At 37.9% G+C, this 22,241-nt stretch overlaps 13 protein-coding genes across 13 annotated transcripts; 5 read left to right on the forward strand and 8 right to left on the reverse strand.

The window, feature by feature from the left end:
* Positions 1-239: 239 nt before the first annotated feature.
* C9374_012635 (uncharacterized protein) lies at positions 240-1,778 on the forward strand (the record flags this gene model as incomplete). Its single annotated transcript, XM_044688423.1, has 1 exon — positions 240-1,778. The coding sequence occupies one exon, from the start codon at positions 240-242 to the stop codon at positions 1,776-1,778; it is 1,539 nt and encodes a 512-aa protein (XP_044554277.1).
* A 116-nt stretch (positions 1,779-1,894) lies between these two features.
* C9374_012636 (uncharacterized protein) lies at positions 1,895-2,962 on the reverse strand (the record flags this gene model as incomplete). Its single annotated transcript, XM_044688424.1, has 1 exon — positions 1,895-2,962. One exon carries the CDS (start codon positions 2,960-2,962, stop codon positions 1,895-1,897), a length of 1,068 nt encoding a protein of 355 aa, XP_044554278.1.
* Positions 2,963-3,033: 71 nt separating this feature from the next.
* On the reverse strand, positions 3,034-4,224 carry C9374_012637 (uncharacterized protein; the record flags this gene model as incomplete). The annotated part of the gene is made up of 1 exon (XM_044688425.1): positions 3,034-4,224. The coding sequence occupies one exon, from the start codon at positions 4,222-4,224 to the stop codon at positions 3,034-3,036; it is 1,191 nt and encodes a 396-aa protein (XP_044554279.1).
* A 160-nt stretch (positions 4,225-4,384) lies between these two features.
* C9374_012638 (uncharacterized protein) lies at positions 4,385-6,105 on the reverse strand (the record flags this gene model as incomplete). Its single annotated transcript, XM_044688427.1, has 2 exons — positions 4,385-5,931; positions 5,979-6,105. 2 exons carry the CDS (start codon positions 6,103-6,105, stop codon positions 4,385-4,387), a joined length of 1,674 nt encoding a protein of 557 aa, XP_044554280.1.
* A 201-nt stretch (positions 6,106-6,306) lies between these two features.
* C9374_012639 (uncharacterized protein) lies at positions 6,307-7,617 on the reverse strand (the record flags this gene model as incomplete). The annotated part of the gene is made up of 3 exons (XM_044688428.1): positions 6,307-6,539; positions 6,590-7,491; positions 7,553-7,617. The coding sequence occupies 3 exons, from the start codon at positions 7,615-7,617 to the stop codon at positions 6,307-6,309; spliced, it is 1,200 nt and encodes a 399-aa protein (XP_044554281.1).
* A 245-nt stretch (positions 7,618-7,862) lies between these two features.
* Positions 7,863-9,404, reverse strand: C9374_012640 (uncharacterized protein; the record flags this gene model as incomplete). Its single annotated transcript, XM_044688429.1, has 1 exon — positions 7,863-9,404. The coding sequence occupies one exon, from the start codon at positions 9,402-9,404 to the stop codon at positions 7,863-7,865; it is 1,542 nt and encodes a 513-aa protein (XP_044554282.1).
* Positions 9,405-9,560: 156 nt separating this feature from the next.
* Positions 9,561-10,399, forward strand: C9374_012641 (uncharacterized protein; the record flags this gene model as incomplete). The annotated part of the gene is made up of 2 exons (XM_044688430.1): positions 9,561-9,699; positions 9,765-10,399. 2 exons carry the CDS (start codon positions 9,561-9,563, stop codon positions 10,397-10,399), a joined length of 774 nt encoding a protein of 257 aa, XP_044554283.1.
* Positions 10,400-10,594: 195 nt separating this feature from the next.
* C9374_012642 (uncharacterized protein) lies at positions 10,595-11,044 on the reverse strand (the record flags this gene model as incomplete). Its single annotated transcript, XM_044688431.1, has 1 exon — positions 10,595-11,044. One exon carries the CDS (start codon positions 11,042-11,044, stop codon positions 10,595-10,597), a length of 450 nt encoding a protein of 149 aa, XP_044554284.1.
* Positions 11,045-11,549: 505 nt separating this feature from the next.
* On the forward strand, positions 11,550-14,117 carry C9374_012643 (uncharacterized protein; the record flags this gene model as incomplete). Its single annotated transcript, XM_044688432.1, has 1 exon — positions 11,550-14,117. One exon carries the CDS (start codon positions 11,550-11,552, stop codon positions 14,115-14,117), a length of 2,568 nt encoding a protein of 855 aa, XP_044554285.1.
* Positions 14,118-14,181: 64 nt separating this feature from the next.
* C9374_012644 (uncharacterized protein) lies at positions 14,182-14,775 on the forward strand (the record flags this gene model as incomplete). Its single annotated transcript, XM_044688433.1, has 1 exon — positions 14,182-14,775. The coding sequence occupies one exon, from the start codon at positions 14,182-14,184 to the stop codon at positions 14,773-14,775; it is 594 nt and encodes a 197-aa protein (XP_044554286.1).
* A 77-nt stretch (positions 14,776-14,852) lies between these two features.
* On the reverse strand, positions 14,853-18,064 carry C9374_012645 (uncharacterized protein; the record flags this gene model as incomplete). Its single annotated transcript, XM_044688434.1, has 2 exons — positions 14,853-16,303; positions 16,360-18,064. The coding sequence occupies 2 exons, from the start codon at positions 18,062-18,064 to the stop codon at positions 14,853-14,855; spliced, it is 3,156 nt and encodes a 1,051-aa protein (XP_044554287.1).
* A 352-nt stretch (positions 18,065-18,416) lies between these two features.
* On the forward strand, positions 18,417-20,072 carry C9374_012646 (uncharacterized protein; the record flags this gene model as incomplete). The annotated part of the gene is made up of 1 exon (XM_044688435.1): positions 18,417-20,072. One exon carries the CDS (start codon positions 18,417-18,419, stop codon positions 20,070-20,072), a length of 1,656 nt encoding a protein of 551 aa, XP_044554288.1.
* A 494-nt stretch (positions 20,073-20,566) lies between these two features.
* On the reverse strand, positions 20,567-21,694 carry C9374_012647 (uncharacterized protein; the record flags this gene model as incomplete). The annotated part of the gene is made up of 1 exon (XM_044688436.1): positions 20,567-21,694. The coding sequence occupies one exon, from the start codon at positions 21,692-21,694 to the stop codon at positions 20,567-20,569; it is 1,128 nt and encodes a 375-aa protein (XP_044554289.1).
* Positions 21,695-22,241: the final 547 nt, after the last annotated feature.

Here is a 22,241-nt window from a genome sequence, read left to right on the forward strand (position 1 = left end):
CTCGTACTGAGATGTTCAAATAGGAAATGTAAGATGTAAAAATCCAAATTGTTCGGAGGCTTCAAAAGATTTGATGAAAAAAATTGTCTTTAGAGTTGTCAGTTACATACTCAGCCACCATCACACGAGAAAGAGCATTCATTCCGATATTGCACCTTCATTCCTATAAACGAATATCAGTTGTTTTTAACCATTAAATCCTCTTCTTTTTTTGCTGAAATTAATCAAACAATTACGAGATGATTTCTCTCAATGATGTTGATAAGAACAAAACAGAAAATGCTGTTGAAGATTCAATAAGTACCACTCTCAACGATGTGGATGATCATCAAGCCTCATCTTCATCATCCTCTACTCAACAACAACAAGAAACCGTAGAACAACAATTTACTTCATCGGAAGAGCCTCTTTTCCATAATTTAGGTGCTGATGATAATATGCCTTTGGAGATTGAAAGTTTTTGCGTTGGATGTGAGAAGAATGGTGTTACACGTTTGTTATTTACCAAAATTCCTCACTTTAGAGAAGTAATTATTTCAAGCTTTAGTTGTCCTCATTGTGGTTTGAGAAATCAAGAGGTTCAATTCGGAGGCTCTTATGGTTCTTATGGTGTTACAGTCACCTTGCACGTTGAAAAGAAGGAAGATTTGAATCGACAAATTGTCAAGTCTGATTATGCTACTTTGAGAATACCAGAAATTGATTTTGAAATTCCAGAAAACACTCAAAAGGGCACATTGACCACTGTTGAAGGAGTAATCTCAACAGCTATTGAAAACTTGTTGGAAAATCAACCAGCTAGAAGAGTGGTACAGCCAGCTGTTGCAGCAAAGATTGACGAATTTATTGAAAGAGCAAGAAAATTAATTTCTGGAGAAGCTTTCCCATTCACTCTGATTATCGATGATTATTCTGGAAATTCTAACATTGAAAAATTAGTCACACCACACGATCCTCAAATCTTAATGAAGCATTACGTTAGAAATACGGAACAAACTGAAAAGATGGGTCTTTCTCTTGGAGCTCAACATTACTTAGAGGGACAACAACAGCAACCAGAGGCAACAAAGCCCACAGCAACAAGTAGCAATGAGAAGCAACTACTTGCTAGTTTTTCATCGATCATTACCAACGAGAAAGATGCTGAATTGCTTCAAGAAAAGTTGAGCACGCCAGATGAAATTTTCACATTCACCGAAAAGTGTTATGGCTGTGGTACTGAGGGTATTTTGAGAATGATGCCTCTCGTTGTTCCATACTTTAAAGAAATTATTTTAATGGCATTCAAATGTGATCATTGTGGATACAAGACAACTGAGGTTAGAGCAGGAGGTGCCATTTCTCCACAAGCTACCAAGATCACTCTCAAAGTTTCCAATCCTGAAGACTTGAGTAGAGACATTTTGAAGAGCGAGACAGCTTCATTAGACATTCCAGAACTTGAATTGCACGTTGCTCAAGGTTCTCTAGGTGGTAAATTTACAACTGTTGAAGGTCTTTTGATGAACATTAAGGACAAGCTCACTGAGGTCAATCAATTTAGAGTGGGTGACAGCACCAGAGAAAAGGAAACGTTTAGTCGATTCTTGGCTACACTCGATGACATGCAAAACGGAAAGCTCCTCCCTTGGACTCTTATTATTGATGATCCTGTCTCCAACAGCTATATTCAAAATTTATTCGCTCCTGATGACGATCCATTCTTGACCATTGAGCACTATGATAGAACATTTGAACAAAATGAAGATCTTGGATTGAACGATATTAAGACAGACTAAGCAATAAATGAGTGTGCATGATTGTATTCTTGAATGAAAATAAGTCCTTACTGTTCTGCTGTTACTTTGACTTTAAATTCATGTTATATTAACTTGGAATTCATTTTACCATGCATTCATGGTTGATTATTTTCCTGCGGATACTTCAAACCAATTTGAGACCGAATGAGATCCAAAATTTTGAGAGTTTCCAATGTCACTTTATGGGTCATGATTTCACTTTCTATCTTTCCACTCTTCATGCACTCCACCACATGTTCAATTTCATAGCCAAGTCCCTCTGAATTTGGAAAGTTAAAATTCGATCCATTTACATGATTATAAAGTGGTTCCTCATAAATTACTTCTTGTGAATTTGATAATGAAACGGACATCTTTAAGGAACAACAACACATGGGATGCAAATGAATGGTTCCCTTGGAGCCATAAATTGTTGCATCACTCTTCAAATTGGCTCCAATACTAGTGACGACATTGGCCAATTGAGAATTGTTGGAAAAAGCCAATTGACAACTGACTGTTTCATCCACTTGATTCACAAAGCTAGCTACCGATTGAACTGTTTGTGGCCTAAAACAATCATACACAAAGCAACACAATGAAATTGGATAAATGCCACATGCCAACAATGCACCACCTCCCAAATTAGCATCCACTAATCCCTTATTCATTTCATGATTGTTCTGGAATCCTAAACTTGCTTCAATGAGCTTGACTTGACCAATGGTTCCATCTCGAACGAGCTGAATCATTTTCTGAAAGAGCGGAAAGAATGGCATCCAATTGGCTTCCATGAGAAATAAATTTCGTTTACGAGCCATTTCAAACAATTCTTGTCCTTGTTCATAGTTGAGTGTAAACGTTTTTTCACACAAGACCGACTTGTCATGTTCGAGACATTTTTTCACATGAGCATAATGCTCCGAAGTTGGTGTTGCCACATAAATAATATCAATTTCTGAATGTTTCATCATGGATTCATACGAGTCAAAGGCGTGGGGAATTTCATGCAGTTGTGAAAATTGTTGAGATTTTTCTAAATTGTTTCGTGTGGCCACTCCGTGTATTTTACATGCAAGATGTGGTTTTTGAATGAGCATGGATTTGAAAGCAAGACAAAAGTCATGAGCAATTCGACCTGTACCAAGAATGCCAAAGCGAATGAGAGAGTGGTGTGTTGACATTTTTTGTCCGGAGTTATGGTGAATTCCATTACAAAAGATGATTTTTATAATATGGAGAACCCAGCATGATCTTAGTTGGTGTTCAAGTTGGCAATGCCTTGAATTTCTTTAGCTTGCTTCTTTCTGTTTCTTTCTTCGTATCTTTTTGCGTTATCGATAATTCGATTGATGATATTTGTGGTGGTCAGTTCTGGACATGGTGACTCAATTTGTCGGTAAATTCCTAGTTTCTTTGGCAATTCAAATGGATCTACTTTGACTTCTGGTTCCTTAACAGTTCCCGAGATGACCACAGAAATCTTCATAACATCAATTAAATCTTGAGTAACAATGAATGGAGCTCCAATGATGACGTCATCGACATATCTGCATGACAAGACACTCAATAATCTTTCATGAATATTCATGATTGGGTGATGAGGACCTTTAAATTGAGCAATGACCTTATCCTCATGCAATCCTACAATGAGATAATCTCCAAATTTTCTGGCTTCCTTCAAAAATTCTACGTGACCAGTGTGGAACATATCAAAAGCACCGTCGACATAGACAATCTTTGCTCCTGGTGGAGGTGGATTCATCTTCTCCGAGAATTGACGAATTTGATGAACAGATGGATAATGTTGTCTAGTACGAGTATAAGGTGAAACAGAAGTTTGATCAATTTCGCTTTGTGGTTTCAATTCGTCACCCATGGTGCTTGGATCAATTCCTTGCTCTACCAATTCTCTGTACTTGGATAATTTCAACATTCTTCCGACAATATCTGTGGTGCTCACACCTTCTGTTCTTGGAACAATCATCATCAAACCAGCTTGTCTGATACTCTTGTATGAATCTTCTCCGTTCTCATCAAAGGAAATATCATCACCATGAACACAATAGTCGACATTATACTTTTTGAGCATTTCAAGTTCCGTCACGTAAGGAGCATCTTCAATCACTCCATCAACCCATTTACAACTTCTCACATGTTCATAACGTTCTTGAGCCTTCATCACTGTTGGTCCCTTGTGTCTGAGAATTTCCTCATCGGAGTGAACACCGACCAAAAGTTTAACCTTTGGGAACAAGTTGTAGGCTTGTCTGATGGCATTTGCGTGACCAAAGTGCATCATATCAAAACAACCATCTAACCAAATGATTTTAGTATCTGGATCTTTGGCAAAGATGAGGTCATCGTTTTGTGATTTCGGAGTATTAGTTGAGGAGGTGGTGCTGGTATTGCTCGAGGAGGAGGCAGCAACGTCGTGTTGAGACATTTTTTATGTGAGGGCGTCGTTGTGGAGATTTCGATAATTGAACCTTCATTCACAATTGGGTGGCAATCACACTTCTATTTTCCGATATTTGAGGTATCTTTGCAAGGATGCCAATGGCTTCATGGTAAATTGATTAATTTGGTGAGTTTCTAATCTGTTGCTACTTACTGGGTCGACCATGAGCACATTGGAATGGTAATGTGCATTGAGATAATTTTTGAATTAATTCACGACACTGTTCGTTGGAAAGAGCGTCACCAAACATGATTGCTCCTCTGCATGCTTTAGAGTTCATAATTTCATGAATTCGTTTGGGAATCCATGAGCTGGAATCGTACTCGAGTTCAGAAAGAAATGACATCATATCTTCGTGATTAAGGGTGACTGTCTCATTTTCAATGAACAGACAAGGGACTGTTTTGACGTGCAGTGACGCCTTGTTGTGCTCTTTGGTTATAATCTCAAAACGCCAAAACCAATCTTCTAATTTTCTTTGAAAGGTTGTTAGGAGATTCTGCAAATTGCCGTTCTCAGAGCTCATGGATATGGTTTGGGAATACTGTACTGGACAAACTTTGGGTCCAGGCTTCTTGTGAACTATGTCCAAAATGGCATTTTCAAAGTTTTCCAATCGAATTCTTTCGTCTGCAGCGTGTTGATCAATGGCAACTATTAAGATATTGTTTTGATCTTTCAAGAGCGCAATAATGAATTTGTTTGCAATTTGTCTGATCACGCTTAATCTTGCAAGATGTTCCTTATTAAACTTGAACGACGAAATTTCGTTTCTCTCGTATTTTAATTTTTCAAGGCGAACACCATTGCTTAACGAGGGGCTCCTGTTCTTCTTCATTGGTAGACCTCTCTGTTGTATAGCGTGTTCCATTAGCTCATGGATTCCCTTCTTTGTTTGGATGAGGCTCGGTTGTCGTGAGGCGTTTCCATAGAGCTTGTTAAATAACGAGAGACTAGTTGGCTTGAATTCTTTCTCTTCATTCTCCAATTTAAACAGTTGTTCTGAAGTAATTGGGACAGAGATTGGTCCCATTTTGCAAAAAAACAACGCATTCCGGAGAGCTTGATAAATTGTGCTCCAATCTTGAGTAGGGCATTCAGCAACAAGAACATAATCAAAACAAAACTCATCCTTTTTGGTGAACTTTTCGACATCCAAACTCTTGTTGTTCACAAAAGCATATTGAACGCATCGAGATTGTGAAGTTGCAGAGAATCCTGAAACAAAAACCCCGTCAAACTCTCTTCGTGAAATCACCACTGCATTTTCTCCCCTTCCATGATATTGTTCGAACCTATCCAGAAGCGCTTGTCCAGGATTTGAGAGAGCCAACGTGGATGTCTTAACATTTGCTATCAGCCCATCGTCCACCACCAAACAAAAGGATTTATCCAATGACACTAGTGAGGTTTGTTTTATGAATTCTACCACGTCGTTCAAGCTTTGGGAAAGTGTCTGGGCAAGCATCTTCTTTCTCACTGGAAAGTGGAAAAACAAATTGGAGCATGATATAACTGTTCCGGAATCACCATAATTCCAGGTTGGAAAAGCGCGAACAGTTGATGAAACAGAGTCTTCAAACACTTTTTTAAAAGCTTTTGGAAAATTCGCACGCTTTGAAATGATGCATGTGTTGCAAGTCTTAATTATGGAATGAAGCGATTCTCCCTTTGCATTGCTTTTGGAAGTTACTGTTATTTGGAAAGTATTTCTCTTGAAATTCATAAACTATACTTACAGTATCTGGAGTCTCCTACCTGTTTCATATCAGCAAATGATATTCCGCAACCATTATCCCGAACCTCAAAACTAAATTCAGGTTGTGTTCTTATTGTTACTGAAATATCAGTTGCATTAGCCTCCATTGCTTGGTTATTGTCAAGTATGGCTCCATATAAGAATACCAATAATACATACAATTTTCAACAAGCCTCATCACAATATCTTTAACGGAGGAGCATTGAACACCACTTCTTATGAGATATTCGTCGTTAAGCGAAAGCTTTTTAATCATTTTTTCAAATACTTGAAATGCATCTGACTGTTGGGTAAATTCAAATATGATATCACCTTTTACTATAAGCATAGGGCACGGTTGTGGCTACAAAAGGTATTGTTGAAGAGTCGAATACACCAGGTTTGGTGATTGTTGGTTTGAATGCAGAGCCTAAATGTTTGTCTTTTTCGTCCTTTCGTGTTACGGCTCGTACTGGTGGTTTGAACTGTCCTGAACCTGTAACAGTTTCTCCAAGGATCTTTTGAGTTGGTTTTTTGTATGTAATATATTCTTGTGTTGATACTGAAATAATTGTGATGAGAGAATTGCAAAATTGAAAATCAAAATCATACCTCGTGTTTGTTTTTCGACCATGTTGTCAAATCTGTTGACTTCCTTATCAAGGTCATATTTACATGCGTTCTGAATACTTCTATCATAGGTCTTGTTCTTTATGGTTGACAGATCTTCTGGCAATTTAAAGGGTCCGTATCGTTTGTCTCTTAGTCGCATTTTGTCTCGTTGGTCAATGGCAGGAATGGAATTCTCCTTTTCAATGGTACTACTACCAGATGTACTCGTCTTTAATTGATCTGGATATAAATAAGTGAGGGAGGGATTGGATTTGAGCTCAGTGTTGCTAGTTGATTTCAGTGTACTGTTGATTGGTACAGCCCTACTCTTTGAAAGTGTGTTGATGTATTCTATTTTGGCCACATATCTCAGTTGATCCTCAACAGGAATTCCATACACTGTCTCTTCTGAAATATATCTATGGTTAGGTTTGTAGACACCAGGAATGGTTTTTGTACTGACAAGGTGGTGCAAAGATTTCGATAATTCTTGAAATCGTTTGAAATCGGTCTTTTCCTTTTCATCAGCGATTTCTTCCTCTCTGATTTTTCGATATTGCTCCACATATTCGCTCACTGTTGCATTTTGTTGTTGTACAAACTCCAAATACTCTTTTCTCTTGTAAAAATTGTGTACATATTTACGAACATGATATCCTCGATAAATTCTTTGGATTTGTGATGCACAGTAATGATAGAATTGTTCTCTCTCTTGCTTGTTTCTTTCTGCTAACAATTGTCGCTTGAGTTTTCTGCCATACAAATATCCTCTAAACACTCGTTGTATCGTTATAACCTGATGTCGATACTTTAAAAAAGCACTTCGCACAATCCATCTCCGATAGGTTTTTTGAATAAGAATTGCAGCATTGTTTTCTCTTTCTCTATTGGCCTCGGCAGCCCTACAATAAAATTGTTGTTAATCATCAATTCCGATCTCAGTGGCACAGTGTATCGTCTTACCTTCTGGCCTCGAAGAAGCTTTGCAGCACCAAGCTTGGAGACAGATCAAGAAAGGTGGTTGTCATGATTTTTTTTGAAAGAAAAAACCAGTAAATTTTTGGCGCGGTTTGCAATCCCTTCAAAAAACCAAAATGTCTACCATCAGTAAGGGAAATGCAGAGATATACTATACTCGAATCATTCACTTGGTTTACACAAATTTCAAAATTTGGTTTTGAATCAAGGGTATTACTTTCAAAAGTTTGTGTTGGAAGAAACGAAACGGGCCTAATTCAATTTATGAAGAGTAGTGAAAATCCACACAGACACGTTAGAAAAAGTCAACGAGACAAAGATCTTGATTGTCGATTTGTGTGACCATTGTGCCATAGTCAATAAACAACTCACTGCCCAGGGAAACACAGTAAGTGGCTTGCCTATTTTCGAGCTCGTTAATAGTCTTCTCTTGTAATGTCAATAAATCAATGACCTTACAGGAGAAAGCCTCAAAAAGAGTGACTTTAAGTTCGTCACAAAATATTCTGTCCACTGGAGATGAGTATGATTTCTTCAGCAATGGTTGGTTCAAATTGCGAAGATCATAAATGGTAAATAAACCATCTTTACCACCACAAGAAATACTGTGAGAGTTCATGGCGATAGAATACACAGATAGTAGCTCGTCATTTCCATCTTTCTTGTGTTCCAAAACCTTAACAGGCTTTGGGGAACGTGCAGCGGTACGGGTGTCAAATATCTTAACCTTTCCATCTTTACCACATGAGGAAAGAAGGTTATTCCAGTTGTTGTATTGTATCTTGTAGAGAAGTCGTTCATGAACGTCAGGTAAGGTGTGAATACATTTTCCAACATTAATATCCCAAAACTTGATGCTCAAATCATGAGAAGCACTCGCCACAATATTTTCACTCATGCTCTCAATAGACACTACGCTTCCCTTATGCTCAGTTAGGCTTTCAATAAGGTTTCCTGTTGTGAAGTTCCATATCTTGATTGTTTGATCGCTGGACGCTGATATTATTCTGTTGTTAAATGATGATGAAGTAGTGTTGAGGTAGAAAGTTCCAGATCCAACATTCTTTGACTTTAAATTAAATGGATCCATGAATAGACATTTGATATCGAGCACTGTGCCTTTGTGACCTGTGAACTTTTTAACAATTTGCCTTGCCTCCACATCCACCAATGAAAACGTTGGGTCGTTAAATCGACTGAACAGTAGATACTTTTTCTTATTGGTCATGGCTTCGAGAACACTTCTCTCCTCTGCAGTGAGCCTTGAAAGAACATTGTTGTTGGGCAAATAGCCTTCAAGATTTCTAAACTTTTTCATGAAACAGCTATACGACACTGGAAGAATTTGATTCATAAAATCTAGAGTTGGAGATGAATTTGATTGCAATGGTTGGTTAGTTCCACGTGTGGATGGAGAATTGGGTATTCCTTTTTCAGAGAGGCCATCAGCGATCTTCAGCGGGTTCAGTACGTTCAACTTGAAATTGCCCTTCAATTCAAAATGCAGCAATGCTTTAAAATACAAATCAAAATAATCAATCCATGTGGGTTCTGTCCTTTCTGTAGACTCACATAGTAGTGAAGATCCGATATTTTCTTTTGATCGGAAATTGTCATCAGCTAACAAAGAGGAGTCTAATTCTAAATAGTCTTTCATTTTGTCAAAAAAGTTGGGAAATACTCGTTGCAATAAATTTCTCCAAATTTGTTTGCGATACTCCATATAACAATCATAAAATAGGTGAGAGCATTGTCGAATATTTAGTACCTCTCGTCCCTCTAAAAAGCTCAACACGTGAAAAATCAAATCGGAATGAAGGTCAATGATTATTGGCATTTTTTTGCAGATGACGTTAGCTGTGTATTGTAAAGTTCTTACACGCAAGCACGAGCTCTTCCCTAATTAAATGAGATTGATCATCAACCATAGCGAAAGTGGAGAGTAAAATTCAAAATCTCGAAGCATTGAGATCTGAAATTGCATCACAAAAAAATGCTTCCAGCAACTGCAGCAAGAGTTACTGCTGAATTTTACGATACGGATTGCGAAACGTTAGCCAAAGAGCTCATTGGAAAGGTGATGGTTCATGTGGTAAACCAGAAACGAGTTTCTGGTGTTATCGTTGAAGTGGGTGAGTTGATGAGTTAATTGTTTGTAGAAATTGTTGAATGAAAACATACTCATGCTGATCCGAAGAGGCGTATCTGGGTGATGATGATAAAGCATCCCATACCTATCTTGGAAAACAGTCACAAAAGAATAAGAGCATGTATCTTCCAGCAGGTCATGTCTATATCTATAAATCATTTCGAGGACAAAACGATTGTTTCAATATCACCAGTGCAAAAAAGGAAGGAGTTGGAGCTGGTGTTCTCATTCGGGCATTGGAGCCCGTTCTCGAAAATTTTGATTTAATGAAACAACACAGATTGGGCATGAATCCCTCTTTGAAGGCAGAAAACATTTCAAAATATAATGTTTGTGCTGGACCAGCTCGATTATGCCATGCATTAAAATTGTCAAGGGAGGAGCATGATGGAATAGATATGAAACAATCTGAGGAGATCTTTTTGGAGGAATTGACAATAAGTGATAGAGCTTGTACGAGTCAGCGGCTTGATAGCTCTGAAATGAACATTGCTGAAATCACTGTCGATTCTTCAAAGAAGCAATCTACAAGGTACAAAATAGCGTCATGCCCCAGAATTAACATTGATTATGCAGAAGAGTGGAAAGATAAACCACTCAGATTTTGTTGGATTGAAAGAAACGCATATTTGAGTTGTCAAGTTCCAATAGGTTTCAAAAATAATTGGTTTCATTATCCTTAGTGATTAACAACCTCAAAAGTGAGAGAATTATAACTCCAATGAGTTTTACAACTGATACCAGTACCTGACGTCATGACTGGGCCTTAAATATCGAAAATATACAAAAACACATCCTGAACTAGGAATGGACGAATTGATGACGATAACACTACAAAAGTTCCATACTCCACACAGAATGAAGAACAATAAAGTAAGTTACTTTTTTTCGTTAACAGATCCATGTAGAATGAATTCTGCAACACATTCCTTGACATCCGAGAAACATTCTTTCAGATCCTTTCTAAATTCATTTTCAGTATTCTTATCAAGATTTGGTGTCCATTCTGCATTCATTTTGATAAGTTTAGAGACACATCCATGTGATTGTTTCACAAACGTTTTTGGGCATAAACTCTCAGCCAAGCATGACGTAAGTTGTTCAGCATATTCTCTCTCGGACACCACCTTACGATCATCGGAAGATGAAGCGCTACCACTTTTATTATCCAATTCTACATCAAAATACTGGGCACAATTTAATTGTGCAGCCATTAATGATGGGAGGTAATCTTCATACAGTTGATTTCCGATTTGATCTCCAAAGTGGGCATTGCCAGCAGAGAGGGCAAGAACGGAGAGTTTGGGCTTGGACGATGGTTTACTCATTTTTTCAAAAGATGTTAAGTCTCCCAACAGGAACTGAAGAAGGTTCAACAAGTCTCCTTCGATCACACGTGTCTTTGAAAAAGAAGGTTACTGAGTCATGCATTGATGGTTCAATCAAAATCAAAATGTCATCAGCATCATGGAGGTGTTTCTAAAAGAAAGATATTTTGTTCGAGTGTTGGGTCAAAAGAAATGAAAACTCTCAAAGCATTGTGTGAATCTGGATTGACATGGTGCGACATTTTAGTGCCTCACTTGCCACTTAAGAAGCACCTCAAGGGTCTCTATGGACATCCTTTTGAATCGAACCCTAATAGGACGGCGTGTCTTCAGAGTCTGACCTTCGAGAATGTCGTTGTTTTAATGTGAGTTAAGGTGTTTTGGCACATTGACACATTGCAGCATCCGAACATCTTGAATCCAAGCCGGTTGTTGTGGGATGAAAAAATTTTCAAAAACGTTCATCTTCAACGAAGCGAATGATGAATCTGAAACTTTAAAAAAAATGATCAAGAAACGATCTGCAAAATCCATCTCTTCTCGGAATGTTCGGAGAGGACATGAAGATGATGATATGGTACAACATACTCATGATAATGATCAAGGAAATCATGAACCATTTGTAAAGCAAGGAATGGAAGAAAAAGTTTCGGAACAAGATGTTATTCGACAAGTGTTGGAGGAAAGTGCAGAGTATAAACTTGGAGGAGCCAAATCTTCTTCAAGAAAAACTACATCTGTTACAAATGTTTTAAATTTAATGGAAATGTATGGGGAGGAAGATAAATCATCTTCGGAAGGTGGTATTAAATTTACTGTGAATAAGCCACCACAATCAGTGGAACGAAAATATGGAGAAGAGGACGATGATGGCATATCATACAAGCCAAAATCAATGAGAGTTACAAAACAACAATCCACATTTTCAACCTCTGAACTTCGCAAACGAAAAAGACACACTAATATTTTGGATGTTATGGAAGGAGAGGAAAAATCAGGCTTTGAAGATAACAATGAGGTGACATCAAATATGGGACAGATTGTTGCCATTAAGCCCGAAGACACAGCTGTAGTTTTGCAGCCTCAGGATGACCATGCTACGAATGTCAATGCTGGAGGTGGCACTGTAATTCCTGACGATATTACAATACAGGCAATTAAGATGAAAAGAAAAAAGCTGAGAGAAGCAAGTTCTACTCAAATGCTAGAATCATCTGAGGCCACCTCAGATTACATTCCGCTCGATTCATCCATTCCTGAAAAGGCTGGACTAGGATATAAAGGTCAATCTGCTAAAGAAGAACCAGGATACACGAGGGCAATTGTGACAAAACACGGAGACGTGGTTCTTCATAAAATACAACAACCAACAAGTAGATTAGTGCGAGAGGATGATGAAGCAGAAGACGCAGTAGATGAAATTATTAACAAGGAAGAAGAAGTATTTGAAACTTGGAAAGATGCGAAGATAAAGTTTGGAGCACCAAATGATGATAGAAATAAGGGAGATGTTAAGGAATCCATTGGTAATATTGAAATTGAAGACGTCGACATGATTGACGAAGAGGACGACGAGAAAATGAAGGAATTTAGCCAATACGAACTCAATCAAATGAGAAACGCAGGATTATCGGTTCCTGAGCATAAGCAAAATATTATTACACAATCTAATTTATTCAAACCTAGTGAAGAAATTGAAAAGGAACAACGTGAGAAGGATATCGAAAAAAAGAAACTCATGGCCTCAATTTTGAAGTTTTCATCCAAGAAGGATGACAAGAGAGTTATTGAATCCTTTGAAACTGTTGAAAAACAATTACTCGAGAGAATGAAAGAGCTTGAAATTTCACATGACAAAATGCAGCAGGTGATCATTGAAACCAATACAGAAATTGAAAAGAGTGCTCGCATGCTCTCACAGCTCAATGAAGACGGCCAACAATATGAGGAACAATATACCTATTTCCAGGAAATGAACAAATTCGTGGATGAATTGGCTGATCTGTTGGACACTAAATTACCAGAAATTGAAATGCTTGAATCTCAAATATTTGAGTTGCAAGAACGATATTACCAACAACTGTTTGAAAAGTCCTTTCATGGCCATGTTACCTATATGCCATCGTACAGAGAAACACAATACGAGAGAGCCGTTGCATTTGGTGGAGATGGCGAAGCCGAAATGACCAATGATCGGTTTTTAAGCGAAATGAACACATTGGTTGAGAAGATGAAACAAGTGTTTGACGATGTCAATGAGGAGTACATTTCAATACCCTCGCTAAAGAAACGTTTTGAAGGTTGGAAAGAGAAGTATCCCTCCTTGTACAGAGACACCTATTGTAGTCTATGCCTGCACAATGTATTTGTAATCTTATTGAGATGGGAACTTTTCACTTCAGGGTGTTTAACAGAGTATAAGACATCTAATAACGACACTATCAACTTACCCGCATGGAGTGTCTCTCCGCTAGAGTGTACAGATTTCACAAAATTCACATTTTGGAAAGAATTATTTAATTACGGAGAAGTAACTATGGAGGCGGAACCAGAAAATTTACTTCCTGAAGTGATTCGAAAATCTATGATTTCCATCCTGTTGCATACCATTTCTAAAATCTACAATCCAATGGATGTTGAACAGTCACCCAAGCTCATGCAATTGATTAAGGAATACAAAATATATCTTGAAGGCTCTAACACCAAGGAAGAATCAAAAATATCTGAAGCAATTCAAAAGAGATTGAGCACTACAATCCATGAATTTAAATTTCCATCAATTGCGACACTGAATAACGAGCTTGTCACTCAAGCAATCCATCTAGTCATATCTATTTTATCTAAATCAGTGATACCTTGGATTGAATGGTATCCATCCCTTGAACACAGCGATGCTCTCAAAAATCAGATTGTCCTGCAATTCATTAATTTGAAATTGATGACCTTTATTGATTCATGCATTTCTCACAATATCATTACTAGGAAGGAAAAGATTAAGTTTGTCACACAACTCATGTCTCAATGTAAATTACCAAACAGTTGGAAGAGGGAATTGAATTTATCAATAGATTAAAACGTATAAAGGTCTAACAAGCAAGCATGTACCACCTTTTAATACAAAAGTGTAATTGAAAAAAATGACTAAATTACATCTCATTTCGAATTTGAGCTCGTTGGCCTCTCGAAACTATTCATCACGATTAATTTATCATCAAATCCGATGTTACTCATTGAATTCCTTTAATTTATATTCGAAGACAAGTTCAACACCAGAGACATTTGCCAATTCTCAATCATCATCGCCATCATCTCCATCGGAGCCATCCAATCAACAAAATCCCGAACACCCTTCAACACAAGCTACAGAACAACAAGAGCAAAATTCAACAATATTGGATACTTCAAATTTGCACACCCCAATCAATTTGGACACCCCAGAAACATTAAAACAAAAGAGAGAACAATTACAAAAGGAATTAGAAGCACGAAAAGATGCAGAAGTAATGTTGAAAAAAGTAATTTATAGAGGAATAAGGGCCTTTGGTGTCTTGTTTGTTGCTGTGTGTTTATTGATTTGGGCCGTGAAGAAGAAAAATTTGGAAGCAAAAGTTAAAAAGTTTAATGAGAAAATTAAAAAGAGTGAAGAAAAAGAGAAACAACTCGAGAAGGACCTTGAAGAGAATTTTTCTTACATTAGAAAAGATATTGAAACTCAATCAAAGAAAGAGTAAATATTCATTGTATTGAGCGCAACTACTCCTTAATTCGTTGTGATTGCCGAGAATTGTTGACAGATCGTCTAGTTATCTCATTTTCGTTGATTAAAACCTGAGGTTCCAAAACCTGATGATGACCCGAATGGATTGTTGTTGCTGTTGCTACCACCCAAAAACGAGAATGTGCCACCAGTGGAGAACGTATTTGGCTTGTTCACAGTGGTGCTGGTCAAAGCAGTGTTGTCACTTTCTTCCCCAAATGAAAAACGAGCATTGGCAAAGACGCTTCCAGTGCTTGGCTTTGAGGTGTTCACTGATGCAAAAGGATTGTTGGTGTTTGCAAAACTAGTTGAGAATGCGCTTTGACTGGCAGCTTGTGTTTTGAGTGCTGCAAATGGATTAGGAACTGTTGGAGCATTCTGCAGAGACAAACTTGGTTTTGATGGGTTAGAGGCAAACACGTTGGTTGAAGATGGCATGGAGGAGCCGCTCGTTACAGGGACTGTATGGGATGGGGTGGCGCCAGTCGAAGATATTGAGCTACTTGGTGCTTGAGTTGTTTGGTTCAAGGTTAATGAATTATTATTCGCACCAACGCTCGATGAACCAATGGTACTAGATCTCATGCTGGAAAATGGATTATTATTCAAAGTCGTTACGGGATTACTGCTCGTACTAGTTGCAGGTTGAGAGATTGAAGATGGAGTGCTACTAGTACCGCCTAACGTAAAAGAAGTACTCGTGGCAGATGACAAGGTCGTATGACTTGTGTTACTAATTGTAGCATTGGATGAAGAGGAAAATGGATTTGAGGGTATTGTCGTTGTTGTTGTGGTAGTAGTCGTGTTGATTGGACGTGTTTCAGGTACATTGTTTGTGGCACTGCTCGTGGAGGGATTTAATACTGACATAGAAAAAGGATTGCTTGTCGTCACATTGGTCGTGCTTCCTGCATTGAAATTAAAGTTTGAAGACATTGGTTTTTCTGGAGCAGTCATTGTGGTGCTCTGGGTTGGTGGGTTGCTTCTGGTTGTGGTTGACATGGTTGTATGGCTTGAGGAAAATGGATTGGTTGTAAGTTGAAAACTAGATGATGGTTGTTGAGCTAATTGAGAGCTAGCTGATGGTTGGGACATAAAATTGGGAGCTGTGATTGAAGGCATTGGATTCACAGAAGGTGTGGTCATACTAGTATTGTTGCTTACGTTACTAGGAGCTGTTGTCAATGTGGGTTTTGGTTGTGAAGGTTGGACATTACTGGATGTTGTTGTTGTTGATGGAAGAGTAGGTTTGGGAAGGTCAAACTTAATAGGGCCTCCAGCACTACTTGGCAACGAAGAAGGTATCTTGAACTGAGAAGTGTTAAGATTGGCAGTAGTAGTGGTGGCAGATGATGATACTGTGGAACTTTCGTTTTGAGTTGATGGAACTTGAGGTTTGAATTGAAAACCTGATGTTGTTGGTGCTGATGTGATAGTGGAGGCCTCAGATGGTTCAGAAACAGTGGCTGCGGTATTGCTGATTTTCACTGCTTGTGGTTCTGCTGGTTTGGAAGATGTCGGCAATGTCGCAAAGTTACTCTAAAGCCACCACCAGTACTGGGATTTGTGACAGCATCCGTGCTGCTTGTAGTTGGCTGTGCAGTGGTGACAACAGCTTTTGGAGCCTCGGTGGTTGTCGTTGCAGAACTTGTCTCAGCAGAAACACTAGAAGGTTTGTCTTCATTTTCATCCTTCTTTCTGGCTAAGCTGGATAAGTTGAATGATGACCCAAGATTATTGTCTGTCTTTTTAGTTTCCTCTGATTTTTCAGAAACTAAATTTTGATCTCCTCTCAATAATTGGAGCATTATTTCTTTTCGTAGCAAAATATCTTCTTTGCATGTCAATACTCGTTGTTTTTGAATTGTTTTTGGAGTAGTGAAACCAATTCTTCCTTTTGATTTTGGTTTTCTCTTTGGTTTTTCCTCTTTTTCTTCATACGAGGAATTAATAATACTGTCGTTTAAAATACTCTTATCAGCTTCTGTAACAAAGGAAGCTTCAGTTTTTTGTGGAGTTGTAGAAGTAGATGGTGGTGACATGTTAGCTTGATCCTGTCTTTGCTGATTCGTCTCAGTCATGATTAGATCATTGGTCTTGGTTCTCTTTTGTACATCTCTTGAAAAGCTAGTTTCAGATGGTGCGGGAACCACTCTGTCAAACCCTTTTGGTCGATCTCTTTTGATGCCCTTGCCTTCCATATTATTAAATCCAAAATCAACCTTCTTTTTTCTTAATAGAGCACTTGAATTGAGAACACTGTCATTGAGGTTCGATACATTGACAGAGAGGTCATGTTGTTTGGTTCCTGCTGTTCCTCGTACCTTAAGTATACCTTTGGGTGACTTTTTGGACATGTCACCAACAGAAATCATTGATAAATCGTTGATACCTGTTGTCTCTTCCTCTTTTTGATTGTTTTCATTGGCTTGCGTTTCTCTGTTAGGGTCAACTTTTTCCGAGAACTTCTCAGGAGAATCTTCAATCAGTATGGAGCCATTGTTAACAACCCAGCTAGTATTGGCAATCAGTGAATGAGTATTATCTTTAAGTGCTATTGGTGAGATTTCTAAATTTGTGAGTGTATCATTTAAAGTCCTGTATGATGTATTATGTTTTGGTGTGGCATTTGCAATTTTCGAATGCACGTTTAAGGTAGGACTCTTAGAAATACTAGAAATTGGCGATTTTTTGTTTTCAAATCTCTCAATTGGCTTTCGATAAATCATTGTGTTTGAGAATTCCTCTTCCGAAAGGGTGATTGGTTGATTCGATGGTGAATTTGGTGAAGTTGGCTCCAAGTTTAATTTCGAAGGAACCAATACTTTGGGCGTCGAATTTGCCTTGATGAAAGAATGTTGATTCATTGCCAAGTATTTTGGAGGGGAAGCTGTAAAGTAACTAGTCTGTAAAAAAGAACGGTTCTTTGGTCTTGAGCCTGAAAGATTAATATTATTGTTCACTACCACCATCCCATTCGTGTTTTGAAAAGGGCTTTGTTGATTGACACTTGTTGTCGAATTGGACCCTCCTCCAAAATTCATCGGAGACCATGCATTACTCGGTGATGATGCTGTATTGATGATGAATGAAGAAATCCTATTTCCCACAACCTTTTGTAATATTTGCTCCACTGTAAATTTATCCTTTTTATTCCAAAGCACTCGATTCGCTCGTGATGGCTGCGACATTCGGTATCGGAGGTAGGCCGTAGCCAATAACAGGACGCACACGAATAACAGCACGAGAAGCAAGAGACTCATTTTTTTTTGTTGGGTTCAAATTTTTCGAGCGCCACTTTTTTTTTTAACTGTTTGACTCAAGCTGAAGGAATTCTTGTATTTTGGGGAAATACTTGTAATTCCATCATTGGGAAATAATGCATTTCTAAGATCAAATTTACAGGTTTTTTTGGATTCTTTTTTCGAACGCCATTTACCCTATGTGGGTTTGTCGATATTTCATGTTTACTTGTTTCACTTGATTCTATGAACACAAAATAAACTTTCGTTGTCATTCTGGTTGACTTTGTTACAATTTGTGAAAGTCTGCAAATATGAACAATTTAAAGCTGCCAGTCCTGCGAACATGAACACTCATGTAAAGTTGAAAAAAATGATATACGGAAAAGACGAAGAACAGAACACCAGTCCTCGGGAGCAGGTTTATCATCATCACGATGTTTTTCCTGATGATATCTTGTATCAAATTTTTTCCTATTCATTACTTCCGATTATACAATTTCATTATTCCCTCGTTTGTAAGCAATGGTATCATCTCACCAACAATGAAACATTTTATAGAAATTATTACGACATTCATTCCACGAGCGGATTGAATGAATTTTTGAATCCCACCACCACTCATTCCGATCCAATGAACTATTTATTTGATTGGAGTGAATGTGTGAGTCATCTCTATCCAGAACAATATGAAGCCTTACAACAATTAAAGAAAAATATTCATGTAGAGGATGTGAATAATGAATGGTCGGATTCTCAGTTTAAATCATTGAAGAGAATTGTTATTATCATGGAAAATGGAAATAGGATTGTTTCGTTCTTTGTTGGGAGATCGTCGTGGCAAAGCGAAGATCTTACATTTTTTGCATCAGCAAAAGATAACCCAGTACTAATGGAAAGTACAGTCAAGCAAGAGAGTTACACAATGGAGGTCTCTCCCTACAGAACCTTGCACGGATATTATATGTCTTATGATAAGCAATGGTTTTTTGAGCAACTCAAAACGGTTATTTCCAATTTGGGAGAAGAGTTGTTTCTCAACCTTATGGAATTTATTGTCCCCAACGTTGGGGCTTCCAGAAACCATTATGTATGTGATTTTAATCCCTATATCGTGGGCCTTTCAAAATTTTGTGAGGATGCACACCGTATTAAGAGTTACATGATCAACGACACACTTCTTAAAAGAGTTTTACGAAATTGTCAAAAGGAAACAGGTGTGGAAAGAGTGTGGCATCGCCTGCTTCATTGTGGCTACAGATTTGTCAACGAGAATTCATTACATCAATTTTTCTTTCATGAGAGAGAAATATTGGGAAGTGCTTCACGCTTACAATTTCTCGTGCATTATTGCAAATATTGTAACATGGAACATGTGGCTGAAAAACTAATTAATAATCATATTGTGGAAATCGTCGAAGAGAGGGCTAATCTTTGCCCAATGTTGCTTCAAAATAATGTGATATTAAGGAAAGATATATATGAGAAAGGGGAGACCTGTATATCAACACCTCAAACGGTACAGGATGATGACTCAGTGATCGATATTCTGCAAGCAAGAAAGAAATTCTTTTCCAAAATTGACTTTTCACAAGATGTATTGAGACGAGCTTGTCTGGACGCAAATCGAGTTATTATGGTATACGACTCCAAGTCGGAACAGGAGAAATTCAAAACACTTTTCGATCAGTACTATCCATTTCTGCAAAATCGTCATTACTTGTTGTCAACGAAATCAAAAAAGAAGAAGAATGAGTTGGTGACACCTGAAATTCTCGAGAATTGTGATGCAGTTGTATTTAGTGTGTCTAGTATTCCTGATGAACAGTATGCTTCAAAATATCGTGAGGCTTTGAAAATGTTACATGGTACAAAGAAGAGAGTGGTGTTTGGATTCTGTAAACCATCAAATTTACTTACACGGGTGACTAGTGACTTTCTAGACATGGAAGTTGTTCGACTTAGAAAAGATCCAGTAAGCACTAAATTGTTACTGGACTATGCTGTTTTAGGCACGAGCGGTATTTAACAAGCTTGTGGGAATTGTTTATAAGCACAGCTCAGTAAATTATTATTGTTTCTGTATTTTGATTTTCACTCCCTGACATGTTACCAAAGTCGATAGTTTTCTGTAGGGATGTGATTGAAATGAAATCATACAAGGTTTGTCGATGAGTCCTCATTCGTTGAATCACTTTCTTCTCATTGCAAAATTAATCAATAATAAATCTGGTCTCTCCTCGGGGATGTAATCCTTTTTACCAGCTTCTATAAATACCATGAATGTTAAACAAATTACAATGTAGGGCAATCCCGCCCCACTTCTTGTCACGTGATCTCTCATATTTTTGAAGGAACTGGTCATGGATTATGGGCTTGATTTTGGCATGGCCATAATGATCTCTCGTTGCTTCCTTCAAATTTTCCGTAAAAGAAAATGTCACTGTTGCATGTATGAAGGCCTTAAAATTTTGGTCGATTTTTATTGTTGTGGATGAAAAGATGATCGATTGTGAAAAAACCTCACCAATAGTAATTCACGAATGGAATTAAAACCACGGTCAAGATGTGAATGGAAACACACACAACAAACACACCAATGAAAGTGAAAATGCTAAACATAAACAACAAACGACGTTTGGGTGTGTCACCTTTCGCATTCAGATATCTTCTCTCATAAAAGATCATTATTTTCGTCAACAGGTAGTTAAACAAGGTTTGATAGAACAATATATAGGACCAAGTAATGACCTTTCCAAGAGCCATAAGTGAAAATGCATACATTGTCCAAACAATCACTTGCAAGGAAACCATCACTACAACAAAGGTGAATTCGGTTGGTTTTGATTTTTCTTTGGTCATTTCTTCTTCTTTGTCTGTGCTGCTATGATTATTGAGATAGGTCAACTTTCTGACAAACCACATTTCACACAAAGATTTACCAAAACAACAAGCTTCAGTGCACAACTCTCCAGTCTGCGATTTTTCATACGAGTCAAATCTTGAAGTGGGAACTAGAGCTAAAATGGGTGGCATGACAAGAAACTCTAAAACCCATTGGACGAAAATGGCTGTCACAATACTTGACACGAGAACTGAAACGAGGTTTGGTGCTCCCAACAGAATTGAGTATTTGATGGCAACTGCAATAAATAGAGTCACGTAAAATAAGGCAAGCATTGCAACCGTGACCATTGCTGCCCCTAAACTGTTGATATGAGAAAAATTAAATAGGAATTTTCTGAAAAAGTTGAAAACGTTGAATATTAGAGAGGGTAGAATGGGTCTCAAGAAGTAGCTGAAAAGAATGGATCCACTAACATCATGATGCCGAAATATTTCATTGATACCTTGAATGTATAATGATGTCAGAGAAGCACAATAGTCAGAATTGGAGTTTAAACAAAATCTTTCGGTAATCGTAACATTTTCAGTCTTTTCCTCACACAATGTTGTCCATTGGATGCTGTCATTGGAACACAAAAGAGGGCACGTGAATTCAACCACATTTAAAAGAGTTCCATTAAAAGTCATGTTCAATACATTCGTGGGTGCAAGATTCAAAAACTTGTCAGGCCCAAAAGTGCTGCCTTTGATTTCCAAAGGAGGACCGCCATACTGTGTACAATTAAGTTGTCCTTGTTCGCACATGGAATGAACGACCTTTGCACTGAAACAATCGGCGTTGTTGATCACTGAAAGAGAGGTTGAATAAAAAGCAGAAGAAATCACGACCAGTGAGAAAATGATGAATGATCCTAGTAGAATACCAATAGTGTCCTTTCTGGAATTGTTATTGTGGCACAGAGAACAACAGAGACAACACAGAGTTCTTGAACACTCTTCTTTAGTCTTTTTCCATAATTTTCTAGAACTGCATTCCCAAGAGGAATCTCACTTCTAGAGTTATTGTTCATCTCTAGAGAAGGTGAATGTTGATATTGTTGCTGCTGCTGCTTGTCTAGTAACCTATATTCATTCTCATCATTGAGGGAAGAAGACGACTTGGGATCAGATATCAGTTCGATCATTTTTTAAGCACAGATATAGGATTGTAGCGTATTCATTAAGGAAGCTTGTTCATTGTTGTGAAAAGGAATAAGCACATTTTGGAACCTTATTCCTTTAAGAAGGAAAAAGGTTGAACATAAAAAAAGCGGCGGGAAAACAATAAGATTTAATAAGGGTATTCATGAAC

The sequence above is a fragment of the Naegleria lovaniensis genome, assembly GCF_003324165.1.
Source record: "Naegleria lovaniensis strain ATCC 30569 chromosome Unknown tig005, whole genome shotgun sequence".
Classification (NCBI taxonomy): Eukaryota; Heterolobosea; class Eutetramitea; order Acrasida; family Naegleriidae; genus Naegleria; species Naegleria lovaniensis.